The sequence below is a fragment of the Cherax quadricarinatus genome, chromosome 62, assembly GCF_038502225.1.
Source record: "Cherax quadricarinatus isolate ZL_2023a chromosome 62, ASM3850222v1, whole genome shotgun sequence".
Taxonomy (NCBI): Eukaryota; Metazoa; Arthropoda; class Malacostraca; order Decapoda; family Parastacidae; genus Cherax; species Cherax quadricarinatus.
In genome coordinates, this window is record NC_091353.1 from 15,075,359 (window position 1) to 15,102,291 (window position 26,933).

At 40.0% G+C, this 26,933-nt stretch overlaps 1 protein-coding gene across 5 annotated transcripts in view; it reads right to left on the reverse strand.

Annotated features, from left to right (window-relative positions):
- Rilpl (Rab interacting lysosomal protein like) overlaps window positions 1-26,933 on the reverse strand; it is a gene marked incomplete at its 5' end in the record, with an annotated part of 507,005 nt that overhangs the window by 450,323 nt on the left and 29,749 nt on the right. For all 5 annotated transcript variants that reach the window (XM_070098456.1, XM_053774593.2, XM_053774591.2 and 2 more), the window contains 2 exon segments: window positions 14,440-14,612; window positions 17,148-17,351. In XM_070098456.1, coding sequence (XP_069954557.1) covers window positions 14,440-14,612; window positions 17,148-17,351 — 377 coding nt within the window.

Here is a 26,933-nt window from a genome sequence, read left to right on the forward strand (position 1 = left end):
GTGTGTGTGGTGTGTGTGTGGTGTGTGTGTGTGGTGTGTGTGTGGTGTGTGGTGGGTGTGTGGTGTGTGTGTGGTGTGTGTGTGGTGTGTGGTGTGTGTGTGGTGTGTGTGGTGTGTGGTGTTTGTGGTGTGTGTGGTGTGTGGTGTGTGTGTGTGTGGTGTGTGTGGTGTGTGGTGTGTGTGTGTGGTGTGTGTGTATGTGGTGTGTGTGGTGTGTGTGGTGTGTGTGTGGTGTGTGTGTGGTGTGTGTGTGGTGTGTGTGGTGTGTGTGTGTGGTGTGTGTGGTGTGTGTGTGGTGTGTGGTGTGTATGTGGTGTGTGGTGTGTGTGTGTGGTGTGTGTGGTGTGTGTGTGGTGTGTGTGTGTGGTGTGTGTGTGGTGTGTGGTGTGTGGTGTGTATGTGGTGTGTGGTGTGTATGTGGTGTGTGGTGTGTATGTGGTGTGTGGTGTGTGTGTGTGGTGTGTGTGTGTGGTGTGTGTGTGTGTGTGTGGTGTGTGTGTGTGGTGTGTGTGTGGTGTGTGTGTGTGTGTGTGTGTGGTGTGTGTGTGTGTGGTGTGTGTGTGTGTGTGTGGTGTGTGGTGTGTATGTGGTGTGTGTGGTGTGTGTGGTGTGTGTGGTGTGTGGTGTGTGTGTGTGTGTATGTGGTGTGTGGTGTGTATGTGGTGTGTGGTGTGTGTGGTGTGTGTGTGTGGTGTGTGTGTGGTGTGTGGTGTGTATGTGGTGTGTGGTGTGTATGTGGTGTGTGGTGTGTATGTGGTGTGTGGTGTGTGGTGTGTGTGTGTGGTGTGTGTGTGTGGTGTGTGTGTGGTGTGTATGTGGTGTGTGGTGTGTGTGGTGTGTGTGTGGTGTGTGGTGTGTGTGTGGTATGTGGTGTGTGGTGTGCATGTGGTATGTGGTGTGTGGTGTGCATGTGGTGTGTGGTGTGTGTGGTGTGTGTGTGGTGTGTGGTGTGTGTGTGTGTGTGTGTGGTGTGTGGTGGGTATGTGGTGTGTGGTGGGTATGTGGTATGTGGTGTGTGGTGGGTATGTGGTGTGTGGTGGGTATGTGGTGTGTGTGTGGTGTGTGTGTGGTGGGTATGTGGTGTGTGGTGTGTGTGTGGTGGGTATGTGGTGTGTGGTGGGTATGTGGTGTGTGTGTGGTGTGTGTGTGGTGGGTATGTGGTGTGTGGTGGGTATGACACTGTATATGTACTCTGTCTACTCATCTCTGAGAAGTGATATAAGTCAATAGTGGAAGAAATGTCTTCAATAAAATGCCATAAAGCACACACTGTCTTACTGAAGCATACTGATGTTTCACGTGCCTTAGTCATCTACTTTTCATTTAGTTTCCTCATCTACATAATTTGTTAATAATTTCTTAAAAAAACATCTTAAGTACCTGCAACAGTTCTACAACACATGTCTAGTTGTTAAGCAGCCTTTAAGCATTTGGATTAGTCTCCCTGATATACATACACAGAATGCTAGTCGCCTTGTTTGTGCCTATTTTATTGCACATAAACTATACTACCTGTATACTGCAGAAAAGAAATAAATTATTTGTTTATTTGTAAAAGATAACATTAAATACTTGTTTGCATAACCATAATGGTGGAAAAAAAACTTTTAAGATGGTTAACCTTTCATCATTATTATACTGCATCAACTTGATCCAAACAACCATATATTCCATTAAGCAGACAACTTGGCAAAAAAGCCAGTACTACAGCCACACACTTGATTTTAGTACAAAGTTAGCTGTAATAAAAAAAATTGATAAGTACAAAAAAGTCATTAACCTGTAGGTAACTGAGCTATTTTTCTTAAGTAAAAAGTATGAGCATCCAGCAATGTGGAAGCCTGGATATAACATTTATGCTGAGTTACAACATCCAACAAGTAGAAGTAATGTATAAAAAAAAAGTAAGAGAATTAATAGAAATGTTGAAATTGCTAACCTATATTTAAATAGAATTACATGCTGAACAAGCCACACAGGGATGGAAATGCATGGAAATCGTTAACTCTAGATCTTTTGCACTCTTGTGTCATCAGGAGATATGCAATGTTGCAAGACAACAACAGATAGGAGAAGAAATTCTCTGAGGCAAGGGAGAAAGTATCAGTGGTTACCCAGGTCACAGAGTGACATATACATGCTCTGCATATTGTACATAGAGTGACATGGGTTACCACTCATACTTTCTCCCTTGCCTCAGAGAATTTCTTCTCCTATCTGTTGTTGTCTTGCAACACTGCACACCTCCTGATGATGCACGGGAGTGCAAAAGATCTAGAACTAAAGATTTCCATCCCCATGTGGCTTATTCTGCATTATTAAGATCGCCTGTTTGCGATTGTTTTGCGGAGAAATACATAGTACAGTACTACAAAGCATTACCAGAGTGCACTCTCTACACCAAAATAAAACAAAGCATGTATATGTACATAGGCAAAGCTGACCAGAACTAAGTTCAACATTGATGCTCTCTTACTCTATTGAAAATGAAGATAAACTTTGTTTTAAGTAAGCCTTTTTTTCTATACCCCATTTTCTCTGGAAAATACTGACCTCTCCTCAGTGTCAGTAAGCAACTATAAGCCCTCCATATTTCTAAATTAGGCAACTTACAGTATTTTCCAGCATATAAGGTGCACAATCATATGAGACATACAAGATGATGTTTCCAAACAGTTGTAATGCAATGTTAGTAAACAACTGCTAAAGTGTAACACACAAAGCCTATCTACCTACCTACAGACATAGCCCCACTCCACAAAGGTGGCAGTAAAGCAATTGCAAAACACTACAGACCAATAGCACTAACATCCCATATCATAAAAATCTTTGAGAGGGTTCTAAGAAGCAAGACTGCCAATCACCTAGATACCCATCAATTACACAACCCAGGGCAGGTCGCTCCTGCCTGTCCCAGCTACTGGACCACTATGACAAGGTCCTGGATGCTGAGGAGGATAACAAAATACATATGTAGTATACATAGACTTTGCAAAAGTTTTCGACAAATATGACCATGGTGTAATAGCACGCAAAATGCATGATAAAGGAATAACAGGAAAAGTTGGTAGATGAATCTACAACTTCTTGACAAATAGAACACAAAGAGTAATAGTAAACAGAGTAAAGTCCCAGGCAGCCATGGTAAAAAGCTCTGTTCCACAAGGCACAGTACTCACTCCCATTCTATTCCTCATCCTCATTTCTGACATAAACAGAGATGTAAGTCATAGCTCCGTGTCTTCCTTTGCGGATGACGCCCGGATTACTAAGGCATTGACCTCCATCGAAGACACCGCGAGACTCCAAGCGGACATCAACTAAATCTTCGAATGGACCACTCAAAACAATATGAAGTTAAATGAGGAGAAATTTCAACTACTCAGATATGAGAAACTTGAGGAAATAAAAAATGTATCAGGGTATATGACAAATTCTTACCATGCAATATAGCGGAAAAGTAATGTGAAGGACATGGGAGTGATAATGTCAGAGGACCTCACCTTCAAAGACCACAACAATGTATCTACCTCATAATGATTCTCTTCAAATCACTTGTGCTCTCTAGGCTGGAATACTGCTGTAGACTAACGTCCCCCTTCAAGGCTGGTGACACTGGAGAGACCTGGAGAGTGTACAAACAACTTTCACGGCAAATATAAGCACGATAAGGCACCTAAATTACTGGGAACAGTTGAAGGTCCTTGATCTGTATTCCCTGGAATGCAGGCGAGAGAGATACATGATAATATACACTCGGAAGGTCCTGGAGGGATTGGTACCAAACCTGCACATGAAAATCACTCCCTATGAAAGCAAAATTCTCAGCAGGAGAGGCAACATTCCCCCAATGAAAAGCAGGGGTGCAATGAGTACATTGAGAGACAACATAGTAAGTGTCCAGGGTCCAAGACTGTTCAACTGCCTCCCAGCCTACAAAAGGGGGATTCCCCTGGCTGTCTTTAAGAAGGCACTAGACAGGCACCTAAAGTCAGTACCTGACCAACCGGGCTGTGGTTCGTACGTCAGACTAAGTGTGACCAGTAGTAACAGCCTGGTTGATCAGACCCTGATCCACCATGAGGCCTGGTCTCAGACCGAGCCATGGGGGCATTGACCCCCGAAACCCTCTCTAGGTAAACCCTTGACCTGGGCCAGTCAGGCCCGGATTTTCTATTAAAAAAAAAAAAAAAAAAAACACAACAACCCTTCTTACAAGAGAAAGACCAGGGGGAGACATGATAACAACATATAAAATACCCAGATGTTTTGATAAAGCAGTAGGTGACTTAAACATACTTAGCACAGGCCAGTAGGCCTACTGTAGTGCTCCTTCTTTCTCATGCTCTTATATTCTTATATAAGGCACAAGCTGATTTCCCAAGATTTTTTGTGGGAAAAAGCACACCTTATATGCTGGAAAATATGGAAAGTCTACATCTCAACAGCATATGTCATCAGTAGCATCATGTACACACTTTTCATTTAGATAAAGAGTGTATTATCAGAGTGGTCAGAATGCATTATCTACACTCCAGTCCTTGTCTCAGCAGTTATATTATCTTACATGATTGATGTCATCTTATCTTTAGGAACAGGACATGCTTAAGATGGTTACACACGCTCACATGATGCACAACTAAAAGAGAGAGAAAAGTGTTTTATACAGTGTGACCAATTCCATCAAGGCAAACAGGTTTCCAAAATGCCGAACATTGGTTAGAAAAAGTATATAGCAAGTATGTAAATGTGCAAAAAAAGTTTAAGAAATTATGTAAGACTACCATATTTGAGATACTGACCCAAAAGTATAAATTCAAATTCTAAAATGAACACAAAAATATAACATAATACATTATATAAACTTTCCAAGAATGGCTTAGATTGAAAAAAATTATGTGCTAGTGTTTTTGGCTGAGACAACTATGAGCATCCTGTGCTGTTATTAAAATATTGCATGTGAAATGAGTTTAGTTTAACCCAGCCCCTCTCTCATTGCTCCACATAGCTAAGAACAATACCCAAAACAGATTCACAATTTCCCAATTCCATTGTCCAAGTGCAACACAAGCAAGTATTTTAAATCTTAAGTCAATGTGAGAAAATTTTTTCAAGTCATCACACAGAAACAAGAGGTGAAAAGATGGGGAAAAAAATAGAGAAAACCTTTGTGTATCCCTGTGGGTATGCCTAATAAAAGGACATACCCATAAGTATCCAAGAAGTCTTTGTTCAGACTATTAACCTGGATGATTAGTAACTCAGAAGAACACAAGTCAATCAAAGTGGCATATTTCCATTGGGAGGCTTTGGTCCTCTTTCCCAGGATGCAATCCATGTCAGTCTGGTAGCACCTTCATACAGTACTTATTTACTGCTAAATGAATGGGGGCAACACGTGTAAGGAAACATACCCATGTCTCCACCCTACCCCAGGATCAAACCCAGCTCATTACATTACAAAACAATCTCAACTGAGAGCTACTTTGTTGTGTAGGCCCAGAAGTGCTCGGAAACCATGCATATGATTACTGAAGTCTGACTTAACATGCATATAATATTTGTAACTCAAACCATGATGCAGGTGGGGTTTGATCCCATGGCAAGCGAGTCATAAAACTCAAGGCCAGTGTGTAAGCCCCTCGGATATGGGTTCACATCCCACCTGTACTGTGGTTTAACTCTTTTATATTTATTATGATAATTGCTCATTAGAAATTAGCTTTATAAATGCATCAAAGCAACAGCATCAATGTAGATAGAAAATCTGGTTTAACACTAATTTAAAATTATTACTGAAAAATGATGAAATATTACCTGATTATGTAGGAGTAAGTATAGAGAGTGCTCCTATTTCTACACTTACTTTGGTTATGGTTGATTAACAGGGATTTAAAGCCTATTAACTACACTAGGGTCATTATGGCTGTACGTAAATTCTCACCACCGGACGAGAATACTTCAATCCCATAAAAAGGGGATAAAATAATCTCTCGGCATACACATATATACGGAGAAATACACATCTCAATATATATATCTTCAACACTTAATACATAACAATACATGCCATATACTGTAGCTGCTAGATCTTTTCATCCTCTAGAAATACAATGACACAGTTTTGTTGCAAATGTTCTATGCAAATTTCAAAATGCATCTGAAAAAAATTCTGTGCGATATTATAAAATCATGAATAACTAAGAGTAAAAATAATGGAAACAGCAGCTAATTTATAATGAGTCACTAATTAAGGTGGCAACACACGCTAATACCAATCACTAATTTTATCCAAATATATACAGGCAGGTCCGGCTTTACAGCACTTTGCTTTACAGCGTTTCGCTATAAAAGCTGCTTTTAATTATACCTAATCTTCATTTATTTAGATTTCCTACAATAAATATATTCACCACTCACTATAAGGCTGAAAAGATTTTAAGGTAAGTAATGTGTGTACTGTATATACATTTTTTTTAGGCCTAGCTCTATTGGTCACTTAATATATGATAGTGTAAACATGTTATCAGGTCTTTATATGCACTTGAAAGTGAAAGGCTGTTTCACTATACAGCAATTTTTGATTTACCTAACCTGCTGTATAAGTGGGGCCCTACAGCAGCCCAGAACCTAACCTGCTGTATAAGTGGGGCCCTACAGCAGCCCAGAACCTAACCTGCTGTATAAGTGGGGCCCTACAGCAGCCCAGAACCTAACCTGCTGTATAAGTGGGGCCCTACAGCAGCCCAGAACCTAACCTGCTGTATAAGTGGGGCCCTACAGTAGCCCAGAACCTAACCTGCTGTATAAGTGGGGCCCTACAGCAGCCCAGAACCTAACCTGCTGTATAAGTGGGGCCCTACAGCAGCCCAGAACCTAACCTGCTGTATAAGTGGGGCCCTACAGCAGCCCAGAACCTAACCTGCTGTATAAGTGGGGCCCTACAGCAGCCTGGAGCCTAAGCTGCAGTATAAGTGGGGCCCTACAGTAGCCCAGAACCTAACCTGCTGTATAAGCAGGGCCCTACAGTAGCCCAGAACCTAACCTGCTGTATAAGCAGGGCCCTACAGTAGCCCAGAACCTAACCTGCTGTATAAGCAGGGCCCTACAGTAGCCCAGAACCTAACCTTCTGTATATGCAGGGCCCTACAGTAGCCCAGAACCTAACCTGCTGTATAAGCCGGGCCCTACAGAAGCCCAGAGCCTAACCTGTTGTATAAGCAGTAGCCCAGAACCTAACCTGCTGTATAAGTGGGGTAGCCCTACAGCAGCCCAGAACCTAACCTGCTGTATAACCTAACCTGTCATATAAGCAAGGCCTTACAGCAACCCAGAACCTATCCCACTGTATAAATGGTGCCTTACATCAGCCTGGAACCTAACCTGCTAAATAAGTGGAGCCCTACAGCAGCCCAGAACCTAACCTGGTGTATAAGCGGGGACCTACAGCAGCCGGGAACCTAACCAGCTGCATAAGTGGGGCCCTACAGCAGCCTGGAACCCAACCTGCTGTATAAGCCCCTACAGCAGCCCAGAACCTAACCTGCTGTATAAGTTGGGCCCTACAGGCCTGGAGCCCTACAGTAGCCCAGAACCTAACCTGCTGTATAAGCAGGGCCCTACAGTAGCCCAGAACCTAACCTGTTGTATAAGCAGGGCCCTACAGTAGCCCAGAACCTAACCTTCTGTATAAGCAGGGCCCTACAATAGCCCAGAAACTAACCTTCTGTATAAGTGGGGCTCTACAGTAGCCCAGAACCTAACCTGCTGTATAAGTGGGGCCCTACAGTAGCTCAGAACCTAACCTGCTGCATAAACAGAGCCCTACAGTAGCCCAGAACCTAACCTGCTGTATAAGCAGGGCCCTACAGTAGCCCAGAACCTAACCTGCTGTATAAGCAGGGCCCTACAGTAGCTCAGAGCCTAACCTGTTGTATAAGCAGGGCCCTACAGTAGCCCAGAACCTAACCTGCTGTATAAGCAGGGCCCTACAGTAGCCCAGAACCTAACCTGTTGTATAAGCAGGTTAGCCCAGAACCTAACCTGTTGTATAAGCAGGGCCCTACAGTAGCCCTGAACCTAACCTGTCATATAAGCAGGGCCTGCCAATACAGCAGTAGCCCAGAACCTAACCTGCTGTATAAGTGGGGCCCTACAGTAGCCCAGAACCTAACCTACTGTATAAGTGGGGGGGCCCCTCCTGTAACCTGATAAATTTCATGCATGTCTTGTTCCACAATTATAACAATAAGTGGTAAACAAAAACTACTGAAAATTATAATTTGCAAAAACCTTATCCTGCATTTTTCATTCTTGTTATTTTTTCTTTATTTGTTAACATTATCTTACGTCGACTTTTTGTTCTTCATTAGTTACAAAACCTACAATGTCTGCTGTTGTCAGTCCTATCATTCATGTTTAAAATCATAACCAGTCTTGAGAACTGTCCTCCTAGTGATAAAAATCATGAGCATTTAGACCAGGGGTTCTTAGCCTGGGGGTATCCATAACCCCTGGGGTTATCCCTGCCCCCTGGGGGTATGACAACCAAATAATGAGGGTATGGGGCTCCATTTCTGAACAATTTTAAAAAAGTTGTTAGATTAGAATAAACAATCACCATCATCAATGTACAGTATATTCCATGTTTTGATTGCACAAAATCAACAGCAAAAATCTCTAGTTCTAGCAAGCTTGTGTATTTGTGATTTGCTGTTTTTCTAAAAAGAAACATGATGAAATTCTTAGAGTGCTGCACTCTGAAGTAGGAGTTGGGAATATTTACTGTTTTAGAGGGACACCTGAATTGTTGTAGCTGTGCACCCCTGGCAAGGCAGTGATAGTGTAAATGATGGTGAAAGTGTTTCTCTTTCGGGTCATCCTGTTTTGGTGGGAGACAGTCAGCATGTTAAAAACAAATCCTTATGATTTTCTTTCAGCTATTCCGTTCCCAGCTATCCATATGTAAAGTAAATCAAGCTATTGACATCTTTTCATGTCATACTGGTACTTAATAAGACTGGTGGTGGTGCTGATGATTTTAACAGTTTGATGAAAGGGGTATGGGCATATATTAGACAATCCACTGGGGGTCTGATACCATAAAAAGGTCAAGAACCCCTGATTTAAACTATTATTTTAAGAGTACAAAAATACTACTTTACTTATAAATTACTTAATATATCATTAGCTTTTCCTACTCTAATATTTGGCATCCCTGAGTCCTCCTCTCTCATTATTAGCAGTACATCACTTGTGTTAGGTAACAGGACTACATGTGCAACTAATGTGACACATTATTGTGGCAACGTTTCGCTCTCCAGGAGCTCTGTTAAGCCACAATGGCTTGACAAAGCTCCTGAAGAGAGAGACGTTGCCACAGTAAAGATGTTGCATTAATTGCACGTGTCCTGTTACCTAACACATTGTCATTAATTCTACCAACATTATTACAATACATCATTTCTGAATTTTATTGTATTATCAGATCTGACTGGTAAAGAGACAGTTTGCAGAGCACTTCTTGCATCTAACAATGTGTCAGTGTCAAGCTCAACACAGGATGAACCTTATCAGAATAAAGATTTACTCTGCAAACTCTGCGTCATTACCATATTGCATTATCTAGAACAATTTACTTAAAGGTCACATTACAATAAGGTACTCACCATAGTAAGACAGAAGATTATTTCCTAATATACTTATAAACTATTTTTGATACTTAAAACTATTTTTTTTAACTGTAGGCTACTCAAAAGTGATAAAAATTAAAGCTAAAATTCTATTCTCTTACTAATAAGAGTTAAACTACTTACTCAAAAAGGGGAAAAAATCATAGTTCAAAATCACAGAGAGTCTAAGGATAATAATGAGGAAAATACCAACATAGAAGTGTCAGTTATAAGAAAAAACTTCTAAAGGTACATGTACTGTATAGCTACTATAGAAAATATTAAGAAAGGTGAACTGCTTGTCTGAGCTATGGAAAAAGACAGTGTAGAATACATAACCAACACTCGTGAAGTCAACATTTTACATTGTATAAAATACTAAGCTTTACAGAATAAATTATATTACCTGAGACTGGCCAAATTTCTTGTAAAAATGAACACCAAAATTCCCAGCAATAATTATTTTAATCTGCTTAATTGAAGCCTAAAATCAAATATCTTATGCAAAAAATAATCTCTTGTGCAAATCTTTGCTTATACATATATGATAGTCTTCATATTGATGGATTAGACAATTGTGCAACACTTGAGTGTCTTCATTGTGGAAACATTTTGCCAGCCAGTGATTTCCTCAGTCTAATACAGAGAAGAATAGTTGAAGTTCAGAAGGAGTTTGAGGTAATCAGTCTTGGATGATTGATTGACTGATCAGTCCATTAATGGACTGATCATATCAACTCCAGGCTGAAGGACTGATTACCTCAAACTCCTTATCTTCAACCATTCTTCTCTGTACTGGACTGAGGAAGCCACTGGTTGGTGAAACATTTCCACAATAAAGATACTCAAGTGTTGCACAAGTGTTTTAATTTATCAACTTGTTGGTTCTCTGAACCATTTATCTACAAATCTCCATACTGTTTAATAACACACAATGCTGGCAGCATTATGATTGTGTACAAAACTGAGAATGGAAGAAATATCATTGTGTGTGTGTGTGTGCATTGAATAACATAGTATCATTCTTGAGAGGGATCAGATAAGGTCTACATTTAGGTTGATGCAGAGTACTTAACTAAGGAGGTGACTGATGCACACAGGACACGAGGAAAAGAGGGGAAACAAACTACACCACAAGTAATATTCATGCTTTGTATTGTATCACACAGACAATATGGCAATTATTGTCATGGTCATCACATCCAGGTACACAACCACAAGTGATTCTTGTAACAATCTTAACATTTTATGTAATTTTATCGAATGTAAAAAAAATCATATAAGAAAAAGTCAAGACCTTGATAGACAATGGTAGCATAAGAAGCCATCTTACCAGTTACAGCAATTAATCATTATGCTTACACTAGAGCACCAATCTTGTGCCTAATATCTTTTACAGCAACATTCACCAGGCAAAAATATAAATGCAGTAAAATGTACTGTACAATCAGTGGTCAGCCCACAGATTCTTAAACTTAAGTAAAAGGATAATGTTTCAGTGAATGCAATTAACGAACACATGATAACACTCTTAAGTCTACAAGGTCTTGATTACTGTACTAAAAATAAATCTATAGAACTACTACTGTACTCCGTCCCAGCTGCTACCTCATTCAGGTTTGATTTAGATATTTGTTATGTCTTCCTTTGTATAATTAACTGGTCCTCAAAATGGAAGAAAATTGAGCATTCCCTCAACATTTTGGAAAAAAAAAAAAAAAGTTCCCTTAATCAAACCTGAATTACACCCAAAATGATCTTACATGGGGCAGTAGACCATCTTTTAGAACTGTCTACTCTGAAGTCTGTAGACTGCTAACGCGACTGTAACATCTGTTCAACTTTCCTTTAAGAATGAGATCATAAGAAATTGTTTTAAGTTTTACTTAGAATTTCATACTAAAAAAAAAATTAATAATTTGAAATATCAGACCAAAGACAGCATGCCAAGTTCTAGAAAATGGCATCAAGCCGATTGATATCAGCAATCCCCAATGTAATCAGCCTTAACATTTGACACAAAATTTGGTAGGTCAGCTTAGGATGGAACAGGAATTTCACAAATGAAACTGTTATCAAAAAACAGAACAATAGGATGCTGGAGTGAGGCTGAGGAGGTATATAGCTCATGACTATCATTCTTACCCAATACATAAGAAATGATCAAGAAAACTTGAGTATGATTCTCCTCTTATTGTGCGATAATACGATGACCTTTTAGTCATGCACTATCTTTCTCCCTCTTTGATAAATTAATCTATTCCAATAATAATAAAAAGGCACCATACCGTGACTGGAACAATAAACAAATAACCTGTACATAGGAAACAGAAGCTTATGATGGTGTTTAGGTCCAAATTATACCAGTTAATAGTTCAAGTCAGACCAAAACGTCATTATATGTTTCTTTCTTCTATGTGCGGGTCATTTGTGTATTAATCTATTTTATGATCAGCATCTCGACAACCATTTTGGCTTGTAATGTTGCCCTATATGTTATGATAATATATAACCCTATATATTATGTGGCTTTTGCCTTCCCCATTTACACCTTTGTGCCTCTAGTAATTTAACACCTCACAAATATTAGATGGATTTTATGCACAGGAATCTTCTTCATATACTAAAATTAATAAGTTTCATGGCCTTTGTCTCCTCACAAGCTGCACAAAACTGCCTACAGCTCACCAATTATATTCAGGCACCCATATATGCTGACAGGTAAAAACCCATAAAATGCGACTCATACACTGTGAGAAACTGAATGATCAATTTTGGAACCATATGGTTAATACAAAATCTAAACTATATTGCATCTTGTAGTATTTGTTTGAAACAAACATAAATAAAACTTTAAATTATCACAGTTAATACCTCAACAGTTGATAAACACTGTCTGGTAAAATTACGAATAAAAACTCTTTTGAAAATTTCATATAATAAAAACTAGTAAACTTAAGTCATAAATATTCTTATTTAAAGGATAAAACTCCTCTTCAGAGAGAAGGAAAAATAAAAATTATGAATCATATGAAAGAGAAATTTCAAATTTCCCTAAATTATATATATTATTTTGAAGGTTTGTGGTTACTAACAAACCTACATACTTAATAATGAAGAGAGCAATCGCTACAAGGCTCTGGCACTAAGTATTTACATTAGCACTATGGCTATTGTGAGTGTTCAGGGTGCTGTACTTTAAATATAAAGCATATATATAGTCTTTCCATGGGGAAGTGGAGAAGAATCCTTCCTCTATAAGCTATGAATGTTGTACAGGGCAACTAAAATGCTGGGAGCAAGGGGCTAGTAACCCCTTCTCCTGTATTACTTACTAAATATAAAAAGGAGAAAAACTTTCATTTCTTTTTTGGGTCACCCTGCCTTGGTGGGAGACGACTGGTGTGTTATAAAAATATATACAGTCTTCACCCACTGGGAAAAAGTACAACAGCTAGAATCTTGACTTGTAAGCCATGCGCATTATAAAGCAGGTGACCTAAAATGACAAGAGTGAAGGGAGGGGTGAGCAGCTTAACCCTTGACCTGAATCTGTTTTACCAGAAGCACAAATGCAAATTCTTTCCTTGATCACTCTACCTTGACGAGAAATGGCCAACTAGTTGAAAGAAACGATAAAACAGTCTATACATATTTTTAACAAGCAGAACCCTCCTCTAATTTAATTCTCAAAAAGACAGCAGGAGAAAGGTTTTGAACTCAATATCAATGATATTGAAGATGTTCTGTCAAAGACATAACACCTTTTTGTAGACTACAAAAAAATATCTACAACACAGTAGTGGCTATATCAATACTGCAGTGAAAAGCAAAGCACAAATCATACGATTTTCAAGCTTTCAAGGAATCAATTAAAGTACCTGAGTTTAAAAAATGTAACTGGTATAGTTACAAGCTAATAATGTTGTATTTTTTGGATACAAACCCAAAACCTAACTAGGCATGAGAGATGTGTGTAGGTCATCCCTCTTCATACCTATCTCAGCCCCACATAGCCAGCATCTGATGTAAGTCAAAACGGACGGTGTATGTCAATATTGTGTTAAACTATATTGACTTAGACTAGTATTAGCATCTTGTTGATTTAAATACAATAATATATATACCGAATATGCTTTATATATAAACCATTTAAACATAAAAATATAGCATCCACATTTTACAATAACAATGCTTGGCACTTAGTTTAGGAAGTTCCCCTTAATTGTATAGTAAGGCACTTATGAAAGTTAGCTTGTACAGCTTTATCACATCCTTGTTATAGAAACTAATGTTGTGGCACAGTTAAATGTTATTAGTTGCACTAGTAGCTTCTTATCTAAGTTTGATCCTTTAAGTTACGCATCTATCACAGGTACACGAGACAACGCAAGATAAATCTGGACCATGTTTAGAACATCACTTTGTGATATTAAAAGTTAGCCTTCATATGAAAATGAAAAAAGGATATTAGGTTCTAATAGTTTGTTATCAAACTGGTGTTTTTTATTACTCCTCCGACTTACTGATTCCCTTCAGCAGTCATGGAAGCAGTTCTAATCTACGAGTCTAAGAAAATTAAACTAAGATTTTTCCCACTGAGCAAGCGCTACTCATCCTGGTCCATCCTAAATGCACTCATTATGGCCTATGGGTCACTGCCAGGCATGCAAGGATCAGCCGGGCAACAAATAGGGTGAGCTGAATCAGAGTCACTGTGGCACACACGTTGCATGCAGAATGAAAAAGACTTTCGCGCACTACGTACTGTCGCTCGTCCTTGGGCCTATACATTTCCAGTTCATCTTCCAGATCAGACACACGGGCTTTGAGTTCGTTGCGTTCGTAGAGAATCTCCTTGAGCTCGGTCATTGTGAATCGAGGCCTGTTTGGATCATCTCGATCAAACACCAACTTGTTTGTAAGGTCCAAGCTATCAGTCTGAAAAGTTATGATAAACACATCATAAGTAAATAAGGTTCATTCATATTCTCAACTATATCAAAATAATCAAGGATTCAGGGAAACTGGTTAGCTGGACTTGAGTCCTGGAGGTGGGAAGTACAATGCCTGCATGTTAAAGGAGGGGTTTGGGATATTGGGAACCTCTGCAAAGACAGTGATTATGTATGAATGATGGTGAAAGTGTTGAATGATGGTGAGAGTGTTTCATTCTTTTTTGGGCAATCCTGCCTCAGCGGGAGATGCCCAGCATGTTAAAAAACAAACAAAAAAATCCTAGTATTATTTCTTTAGAACTTTTGAACTAAAAAATGCAGTACAGTACAGTATACAGTGGACCCCCGCATAACAATCACCTCCAAATGTGACCAATTATGTAAGTGTATTTATGTAAGTGCATTTGTACGTGTATGTTTGGGGGTCTGAAATGGACTAATCTACTTCACAATATTCCTTATGGGAACAAATTCGGTCAGTACTGGCACCTGAACATACTTCTGGAGTGAAAAAATATCGTTAACCGGGGGTCCACTGTATACTGCATTTTACAGAATCAAAGATGCCGTTTTTTTCCCAAGGTCTCAAATTTACCTAGCGTCATGGAGGCCAAAGTATCTTTTATCTTTTTTTTTTCCAAAACTTAGCCAGTCAGAATTAGGGTAAGAGGAGAGAGTGGCGTCCTCAACACAGGAGCATCTTGTTCACCATAAAATACAGTAATTTAAGTGGTGAATCAACTTACAATTTCCTTGCTTCTACAACACTTCCAGTGAAGCCAGCCCTCAAAAGATTGTATAGTATTACACTTAACAATCTAAAAGCTGAAAATGATTAGTAGTGTTCCCACAGCTTAATACAGAGTAATTAAAAACTGGAATTGCCACTATCATACTAATCAAATAACATTCATCCAACTAGCTGAATGAGAAAATTTGTCCAACTACTATTTGGATGATGTAAAATTCATCCAACTAGTCGAATGAATCTTACTTTGTCAGCATGGCCATCCATTCCTTAAGTTATATAAATCATTTATAGTTCAGTATTAGTTTAAGTTTGCCCCAAATGCTGCACATGCTTAGTTGTTTTTTTAATCTGTACACTAATTGGAAATTGACTCATAATATTTATGTACCACAAATTAAAAATTATTGTTTTTGTAGCTTTTATAGTTTCAGTAATACAAGCAGCAGTAGTTGTAGCAGTAGTGGTGGTGGTGGTGGTGGTGGTGGTGGTAGTAGTGGTGGTGGTGGTGGTAGTAATAGTAGTAGTAGTAGTACTAGTACTAGTAGTAGTAGTAGTACTACTAGTAGTACTAGTAGTAGTAGTACTAGTAGTAGTACTAGTAGTAGTAGTAATACTAGTAGTAGTAGTACTAGTAGTAGTAGTACTAGTAGTAGTACTAGTAGTAGTAGTAGTACTAGTAGTAGTAGTACTAGTAGTAGTAGTACTAGTAGTAGCAGTAGTAGTAGTAGTAGTACTAGTAGTAGTAGTACTAGTAGTAGTAGTACTAGTAGTTGTACTAGTAGTAGTACTAGTAGTAGTAGTACTAGTAGTAGTAGTACTAGTAGTCGTACTAGTAGTAGTACTAGTAGTAGTAGTAGTAATATACTGATACTAAAATTACGGTTCCAAGAGTGAATAAGGATCCAAAACAGAGGAAATAGGTAACAATAACAAAGTGGAATGCATTCAAGAAAATTTACAAGAGTATCTTGATCGCTTTAAGGAAGAGGAGTTTTAAAATATCATTAGTGTGTAAATAATTATGTTCAATGATTGATGTTGTTTGATTGTTTGTATCTTTGTGAATGTGACACCAAGTTCAACCTTCCACTATATACAGCTGAAAGCCATAATCTGCAGGGGTTCTACTTCTGAAGGTGACATGCAGCCTGAAATTTCAGATATTAGTAAATTTAGCATTTTAACATTTAAAATTTTTGTAACTGTTGTACATATATCTAAATACAGTGGACCCTCGAATTTCATCATCCCTTTTCTGTATGTAAAACTATAAAATGTATTTTTTGTTAATATTTCCCATAAGAAATAACGTAAATCCAATTAATCCATTCCAGACACCCAAAAACATTAACAAAAAATACATTTTATAGAGAATAACTATAGTTTTACATACAGAAAAGGGATGATGAAATTCGAGGGTCCACTGTAATGTTCTTATCTGCTAAATACTAACATTCAGAAAGAAAGTACATTTTGAATTAAATCCTATGGTTAGTTTCAATTTAGGGATTGTTAACCCAAAATAATGGCAACATTAAAAAATGTGAATAATTGAAGCTAAGCAAGAAGTGGCCTTTAGCCACATGTTGAGTAATCAGATTGAATCATGTGGATTATATAGGATAAATTTTTGGGTTTAACTGCATATACTGTATTGTTTTTCCCAGAAAATACAGCCCCAGGCCATTGTTTTAGTTGGAATGATAAGAAAATAGCCACAGAAGCAAATACAAGAGAGATAAAAGAGTAGGTGGCATTAAGACTCACACTGGAACTAGCCAGATCTTCATTTTCCTTCTGAGCCAATCCCAATCTCTGCCTGAGGATGGTAACAGCACGAGTCTCCTCCTGCAGTGCAGCCTGCAGCTCAGCCCGCTCATCAATCAAGGATCGCATCTGTGTAGCGTTTGTTCGCTGCCGGCGACGCAGCTCACGATTAACATGGTTCACCTTTTCTAGCTGTGACTTTAACTGAAAATATGAGACAATGTAATGTAAGTGAAAAACAAATTGCAATTATATGTTTTCCATACAGTCTTCAAATCCTGCTTGCCCAATGTGTTTTAAACAATACAATGAACATAGACATACCTGGAGACCTGGAGAGGGCTTCGGGAGTCAACGCCCCTGTGGCCTGGTCTGAGACCAGGACTCGTAGTGGATCAGGGTCTGATCAACCAAGCTGTTACTGCTGGCTGCACGCAAACTGACGTACAAATCACAGCCCGGTTGGTCAGGTACTGACTTTAGATACCTGTCCAGTGCCTTCTTGAAGAAAGTCAGGGGTCTATTGGTAATCCCCCTTATGTATGCTGGGAGACAGATGAACAGTTTTGGGCCCCTGACACTTACTGTATTGTCTCTCAGTGTACTCGTGGCGCCCCTGCTTTTCATCGGGGGAATGTTGCATCTCCTGTCGAGTCTTTTGCTTTCATAGGGAGTGATTTTCATGTGCTAGTTTGGTACTAATCCCTCTAGGATTTTCCAAGTGTATATTTATTTTATTTTTAATTTTATTATCACACCGGCCGATTCCCACCAAGGCAGGGTGGCCCGAAAAAGAAAAACTTTCACCATCATTCACTCCATCACTGTCTTGCCAGAAGGGTGCTTTACACTACAGTTTTTAAACTGCAACATTAACACCCCTCCTTCAGAGTGCAGGCACTGTACTTCCCATCTCCAGGACTCAAGTCCGGCCTGCCGGTTTCCCTGAATCCCTTCATAAATGTTACTTTGCTCACACTCCAACAGCACGTCAAGTATTAAAAACCATTTGTCTCCATTCACTCCTATCAAACACGCTCACGCATGCCTGCTGGAAGTCCAAGCCCCTCGCACACAAAACCTCCTTTACCCCCTCCCTCCAACCCTTCCTAGGCCGACCCCTACCCCGCCTTCCTTCCACTACAGACTGATACACTCTTGAAGTCATTCTGTTTCGCTCCATTCTCTCTACATGTCCGAACCACCTCAACAACCCTTCCTCAGCCCTCTGGACAACAGTTTTGGTAATCCCGCACCTCCTCCTAACTTCCAAACTACGAATTCTCTGCATTATATTCACACCACACATTGCCCTCAGACATGACATCTCCACTGCCTCCAGCCTTCTCCTCGCTGCAACATTCATCACCCACGCTTCACACCCATATAAGAGCGTTGGTAAAACTATACTCTCATACATTCCCCTCTTTGCCTCCAAGGACAAAGTTCTTTGTCTCCACAGACTCCTAAGTGCACCACTCACTCTTTTTCCCTCATCAATTCTATGATTCACCTCATCTTTCATAGACCCATCTGCTGACACGTCCACTCCCAAATATCTGAATACGTTCACCTCCTCCATACTCTCTCCCTCCAATCTGATATTCAATCTTTCATCACCTAATCTTTTTGTTATCCTCATAACCTTACTCTTTCCTGTATTCACCTTTAATTTTCTTCTTTTGCACACCCTACCAAATTCATCCACCAATCTCTGCAACTTCTCTTCAGAATCTCCCAAGAGCACAGTGTCATCAGCAAAGAGCAGCTGTGACAACTCCCACTTTGTGTGTGATTCTTTATCTTTTAACTCCACGCCTCTTGCCAAGACCCTCGCATTTACTTCTCTTACAACCCCATCTATAAATATATTAAACAACCACGGTGACATCACACATCCTTGTCTAAGGCCTACTTTTACTGGGAAAAAATTTCCCTCTTTCCTACATACTCTAACTTGAGCCTCACTATCCTCGTAAAAACTCTTCGCTGCTTTCAGTAACCTACCTCCTACACCATACACTTGCAACATCTGCCACATTGCCCCCCTATCCACCCTGTCATACGCCTTTTCCAAATCCATAAATGCCACAAAGACCTCTTTAGCCTTATCTAAATACTGTTCACTTATATGTTTCACTGTAAACACCTGGTCCACACACCCCCTACCTTTCCTAAAGCCTCCTTGTTCATCTGCTATCCTATTCTCCGTCTTACTCTTAATTCTTTCAATTATAACTCTACCATACACTTTACCAGGTACACTCAACAGACTTATCCCCCTATAATTTTTGCACTCTCTTTTATCCCCTTTGCCTTTATACAAAGGAACTATGCATGCTCTCTGCCAATCCCTAGGTACCTTACCTTCTTCCATACATTTATTAAATAACTGCACCAACCACTCCAAAACTATATCCCCACCTGCTTTTAACATTTCTATCTTTATCCCATCAATCCCGGCTGCCTTACCCCCTTTCATTTTACCTACTGCCTCACGAACTTCCCCCACACTCACAACTGGCTCTTCCTCACTCCTACAAGATGTTATTCCTCCTTGCCCTATACACGAAATCACAGCTTCCCTATCTTCATCAACATTTAACAATTCCTCAAAATATTCCTTCCATCTTCCCAATACCTCTAACTCTCCATTTAATAACTCTCCTCTCCTATTTTTAACTGACAAATCCATTTGTTCTCTAGGCTTTCTTAACTTGTTAATCTCACTCCAAAACTTTTTCTTATTTTCAACAAAATTTGTTGATAACATCTCACCCACTCTCTCATTTGCTCTCTTTTTACATTGCTTCACCACTCTCTTAACTTCTCTCTTTTTCTCCATATACTCTTCCCTCCTTGCATCACTTCTACTTTGTAAAAACTTCTCATATGCTAACTTTTTCTCCCTTACTACTCTCTTTACATCATCATTCCACCAATCGCTCCTCTTCCCTCCTGCACCCACTTTCCTGTAACCACAAACTTCTGCTGAACACTCTAACACTACATTTTTAAACCTACCCCATACCTCTTCGACCCCATTGCCTATGCTCTCATTAGCCCATCTATCCTCCAATAGCTGTTTATATCTTACCCTAACTGCCTCCTCTTTTAGTTTATAAACCTTCACCTCTCTCTTCCCTGATGCTTCTATTCTCCTTGTATCCCATCTACCTTTTACTCTCAGTGTAGCTACAACTAGAAAGTGATCTGATATATCTGTGGCCCCTCTATAAACATGTACATCCTGAAGTCTACTCAACAGTCTTTTATCTACCAATACATAATCCAACAAACTACTGTCATTTCGCCCTACATCATATCGTGTATACTTATTTATCCTCTTTTTCTTAAAATATGTATTACCTATAACTAAACCCCTTTCTATACAAAGTTCAATCAAAGGGCTCCCATTATCATTTACACCTGGCACCCCAAACTTACCTACCACACCCTCTCTAAAAGTTTCTCCTACTTTAGCATTCAAGTCCCCTACCACAATTACTCTCTCACTTGGTTCAAAGGCTCCTATACATTCACTTAACATCTCCCAAAATCTCTCTCTCTCCTCTGCATTCCTCTCTTCTCCAGGTGCATACACGCTTATTATGACCCACTTCTCGCATCCAACCTTTACTTTAATCCACATAATTCTTGAATTTACACATTCATATTCTCTTTTCTCCTTCCATAACTGATCATTTAACATTACTGCTACCCCTTCCTTTGCTCTAACTCTCTCAGATACTCCAGATTTAATCCCATTTATTTCCCCCCACTGAAACTCTCCTACCCCCTTCAGCTTTGTTTCGCTTAGGGCCAGGACATCCAACTTCTTTTCATTCATAACATCAGCAATCATCTGTTTCTTGTCATCCGCACTACATCCACGCACATTTAAGCAACCCAGTTTTATAAAGTTTTTCTTCTTCTCTTTTTTAGTAATTGTATACAGGAGAAGGGGTTACTAGCCCATTGCTCCCGGCATTTTAGTCGCCTCATACGACACGCATGGCTTACGGAGGAAAGATTCTTTTCCACTTCCCCATGGACAATAGAAGAAATAAAAAAGAACAAGAGCTATTTAGAAAAAGGAGAAAAACCTAGATGTATGTATATATATATATGCATGTGCGTGTCTGTGAAGTGTGACCAAGGTGTAAGTAGGAGTAGCAAGATATCCCTGTTATCTTAGCGTGTTTATGAGACAGAAAAAGAAACCAGCAATCCTACCATCATGCAAACAGTTACAGGTTTTTGTTTCACAGTCATCTGGCAGGACGGTAGTACTTCCCTGGGTGGTTGCTGTCTACCAACCTACTACCTATAAGTGTATATTATCATACACAAATAACCCGCACATAGAAAAGAGGAGCTTATGATGATGTTTAGATCTGACTTGGACCATTTACAAAGTCACACTAACCAGAAGTGGAGCAGGACGGGTATATATAGGCAGGAAGAGGCGGCAGCGGCGGCGGCGGCGGCGGCGGCGGCGGCGGCGGCGGCGGCGGCAGCAGCAGCAGCAGCAGCAGCAGTGGTAGTAGTGGGGAATTAAGGAGGAGGAGCCAGTCAAATACAAAGAAAGGGGAGCACTGCAAGGGAGCTAGGTGCCCACAGAGGGAGAGCAAGTGCACAGAGGTGGGGGGAAGGGGAAGTGATGAAATAAATAATGAAGGAACAGAAACAAGAGACAGAAGAAAGAAAGACAACCCAGAGGAGAAAAAGGAAGGAAAGAGGAAAGGGGAAGAGGGAGAAGAAGAAAAAGAAAAAAATGAGGAATCAGGTTAAGCCACGGGTGTTCTGAAGTTGGGAGCATTTTACAATGTAGTGGGAGAGGAAGGCATCTACAGAGACAAAGCCAGAACTCAGATTCATACAGTGGAACCTCAAAAATCGAACTTAATCTGTTCCAGGAGCTAGTTCTAAATTCGAAAAATCTGAAATTCAAAGCAATATTTCCCATAAGAAATAATGGAAATACAATTAATCCGTTCCAGAAACCCAAAAATATTCACAAAAATACATTTTATAGAGATTAATTACAGTTTTACATACAACAAATACTATAGTTTTTAATTATGTATAGTAATACATATAAAATAACATTTTTACTTACCTTTATTGAAGATTGGTGATGGAATCTGGAAGATAGGGAGGAGGAGAGGGGGAGTTGGGGTTAGTGTTTGGAAGGAGAATCCCCCTCCATGAGGACTTCAGGTAAAGCCCTCTCTGGGGTTACTTCCCTTCTCTGTCTTTTAATGCCACTAGGACCAGCTTGAGAATCACTGGACCCCTGTCTCACAAAATAACTGTCCACAGTCCTCTGTTTCTGGTGCCTCTTTAACATTTCCTTAAAATGGGACATGGTTCTGTCACTGAACTTGTTGCAAAGATGGCTTGTTTCAGCTTGCTCAGGGTGGTACTTCTGCACAAACATTTGGACATCATTCCACTTGGCACAAATCTCCTTAATCTTTGAAGGCGGCACCTCATCCACTCCCTATATTAACACCTTTCGCAACATCAGCTTCCTTGATTTCTTTCTTTGACAGGATAGAACCGATGGTCAACTTGTTTTCCCCATACACCCTGGCAAGCTCAACAAGTCTCGCACCACTCTCATACTTCTGTATTATTTCCTTCTTCACATCTATGGTGTTTCTCACTTTCTTTACCACAGGGGTACCACTAGCAAGTTTCTTTGGGCCCATGGCAGCTTATTTCACAGTCCCACAAGCACTAAACACAACGAAATAATCGTAAAATGCGTGAATGAGAGTGCAGGTTAGTGTTCACTCAAGCATAAACAAAGCTAGACTGCTCACGGCGCCTGCGCGGGGACGCGGACAGAGCGGGCCAGCAGACAGGTCCCGTACCCGGCGGTCCGAAAATAGGGGCGAGTTCAATAATAGGGACACAGTTTGTCCGAAAAAATGGTCCTATTTTCGAAACGTTCGATATGTGATACGTTCGATTTTTGAGGTTCCACTGTACAAGGAAAGTTGTGTAGAGAGAAGGCCCATGAAGGGTTTCTACATCTCCCTATACCTATTGATGTCTTTCTTGATCTTATCCGCCTCTTGTGTGGACTCTAACTCCTTTTCCTTCCAAGGGAAATATCCTCAAACCTTCGGTGTCACTATGGGCTCTCCTCTCTCTCCTGTCCTTGCTTATCTTTATATGGAATACTTCGAGACTGTTCTTCTTCCTACCAGCGATGTGCAACCTTCACTCTGGCTGTGCTATGTGGATGACATCTTTGCTCTGTGACCTCATGACTCGTCTCTTCCAACCTTTTCTTGAAACTCTTAATAATCTTGCCCCTTCCATTAAGTTTAAAGCTAAATGGGAATCTAATTCCTTGCTTCCTTTCCTTGATGTTTATGTCCACCGCTCAGATACAGGTTTTTCCTTTTCCGTTTACTGAAAACCTATGCACAGTGGCATGTACATTCACTACTTTTCCTATCATGCTTCCCCTGTCAAGAAAAGTGTTCTTATCTCCCTCTTTCTCCATGCCCTCCGCATCTGTGATCCTCAGTTCCTTCCAGCAGAAATTTCCACTCTTCATAATTCGTTTCCCCGTCTTGGCTACCCTTCCCATTTCATAGACTCTGCCCTCTCACGTGCTAAACGTAATTTCTTCTCTCCCAAACTCTCCACTCCTGGGAACACTTCTGTCCTCTGCCTTCCCTACATTTCTGGTCTTTCTAATCTCAACAATTCTTTCCATCCCTTAGACATCAAGCTTACTTACCGCCAGACTAACACTCTTCGCACTAATCTCGTTCATACCTCTCCTCCCTCTACAGATGTTCCTGGTGTCTACTCTATTTCTTGCTCCTCCTGTCCTCTTCAATACAGTGGACCCTCACCTAATGATATTAATTGGTATCTGAGAACGAATATCGTTAGGCGAGTTTTTTAGCATTAGCCGAGGCAAAAGTTAGCGTTAAAATGTAACGTTTGGCGAATTTAACATTATGCGATGCGTTTGTTAGGCGAGGGTCCACTGTACTTTGGAGAAACTGGTCGATCTCTTTCTGACAGACTTAGGGAGCACAAAAATAGTGTTAGGCTTGCCGACACTAACAATGCTCTGTTCTGTCATGTCAGAGATCACAGCCATCCTATTGACTGGTCTTCCGCTAAAACTGTCTTCCCTACTTCCAACTCTAACAGTCGCAGTCTAGTTGAATCCTCTCTAATACACAACTTTCCTTGTATGAATCTTAGTCCTGGCTTCGTCTCTGTAGATGCCTTCTTCTCCCACTACATTGCAAAATGCTCCCAACTTCAGAACACCCGTGACTTAACCTGATTCCTCATTTTTTCTTTTTCTTCTTCTCCCTCTTCCCCTTTCCTCTTTCCTTCTTTTTTCTCCTCTGGGTTGTCTTTCTTTCTTCTGTCTCGTGTTTCTGTTCCTTCATTATTTATTTCATCACTTCCCCTTCCCCCCACCTCTGTGCACTTGCTCTCCCTCTGTGGGCACCTAGCTCCCTTGCAGTGCTCCCCTTTCTTTGTATTTGACTGGCTCCTCCTCCTTAATTCCCCACTACTACTACTACTACTACTACCACCACCACCACCACTACTACTACTAATACTACTACTACTGCTGCTACTGCTACTACTGCTACTGCTACTACTGCTACTACTACTACTGCTACTACTACTACTACTACTACTACTACTGCTACTACTACTGCTACTACTACTACTACTAATACTGCTACTACTAATACTGCTACTACTAATACTGCTACTACTAATACTGCTACTACTAATACTGCTACTACTAATACTGCTACTACTAATACTGCTACTACTAATACTGCTACTGCTACTGCTACTACTGCTACTGCTACTACTGCTACTGCTACTACTACTGCTACTGCTACTGCTACTACTGCTGCTTCTACTACTACCACCACTACTGCTTCTACTACTACCACCACTACTGCTTCTACTACTACCACCACTACTGCTTCTACTACTACCACCACTACTGCTTCTACTACTACCACCACTACTGCTTCTACTACTACCACCACTACTGCTTCTACTACTACCACCACTACTGCTTCTACTACTACCACCACTACTGCTTCTACTACTACCACCACTACTGCTTCTACTACTACCACCACTACTGCTTCTACTACTACCACCACTACTGCTTCTACTACTACCCCCACTACTGCTTCTACTACTACCACCACTACTGCTTCTACTACTACCACCACTACCTCTTCCTGCCTATATATACCCGTCCTGCTCCACTTCTGGTTAGTGTGACTTTGTAAATGGTCCAAGTCGGATCGAAACGTCGTCGTAAGCTCCTCTTTTCTATGTGCGGGTTATTTGTGTATCGTTCCAGTCACGGTATTGTGCCTTTTTTGTTATGTATATTATCATGTATCTCTCTCACCTATGTTCCAGGGAATACAAATCAAGGGACTTCAATCATTCCCAGCAATTTAGGTGCCTTATCACATTAATGTGTGCCTTGAAAGCTCTTTGTACACTCTCCAGGTCAGCAATGTCGCCAGCTTTGAAGGGGGCAGTTAGTGTACAGAAGTATTCCAGCCTAGAGAGAACAAGCGATTTGAAGAGAATCATCATGGGCTTGGCGTCCCTAGTTTTGAAGGTTCTCATTATCCATCCTGTCATTTTTCCAGCAGATGCAATAGATACATTGTTGTGGTCTTTGAAGGTGAGAACCTCTGACATTATCACTCCCAGGTCCTTCACATTACTTTTTCGCTCTACTGTATGGTTAGAATTTGTAGAGTACCCTGATAGTTTTAATTTCCTCAAGTTTTCCATATTTGAGTAGTTGAAATTTCTCTTCATTGAACTTCATATTGTTTTAAGTGGCCCATTTGAAGATTTGGTTGATGTCCACTTAGAGTTTTGCTATGTCTTCAATGCAGGTCACTGTCATGGCAATTCAGGTGTCATCCGCAAAAGAAGACACGGAGCTATGGCTTATATCTCTGTCTATGTCAGATATGAGGATGAGGAACAGGATGGAGTGAGTACTGTACCTTGTGGAACAGAGCTTTTCACTGTAGCTGCCTCAGATTTTACTCTGTTTACTATTACTCTTTGTGTTCTCTTTACATGTCAGAAAGTTATAGAACCATCTACCAACTTTTCCTGTTTTTCCTTTATCATGCATTTTGTGCGCTATTACTCATACTTGAATTTTTCTTTAGATCTGTTTAACCCTTTGACTGTTGCAAGCCCCTTTCTGAAACTGTCATTCTTTGACGCAAAATTTTTGGAAAAGAAAAATTATTTTTTCTTATGAAATGATAGAGAATCTTTTCCCGATGGTAATGACACCAAAAGTACGAAATTTGGTCAAAAACTCACGGAATTACGCTCCCGCGAAGTTAGCGGTCTCGGCAACATTTATGCATCGGCGATTTCGCCGACTTTGAGCCCTGTTTTTGCCCAATTCCATTTTTCCAGTTGACCAAACTCATAGCTATTTCTTTAGAGCTCCATTTTTTTTTTTTTTATCAATTGAAAACAAGAAACTGCCCATTTACCGATTTGAACTACCAAATAAAGTGGTCAGAAATTGGCAATTTGGTCAATTTCATGCAAATTAAAAAAGATGCCAATTTCAAAATAGGGTCCAGAATAAACAATGTAGACATTCTTGACACTAAAATAACATATCCTCTGTTCATTAGTCACGTCTCTAGGCTTTCTATTTTGATTTTTTATTCATACAAAAAATACAAAATTTACTGTTATGCAGACTAC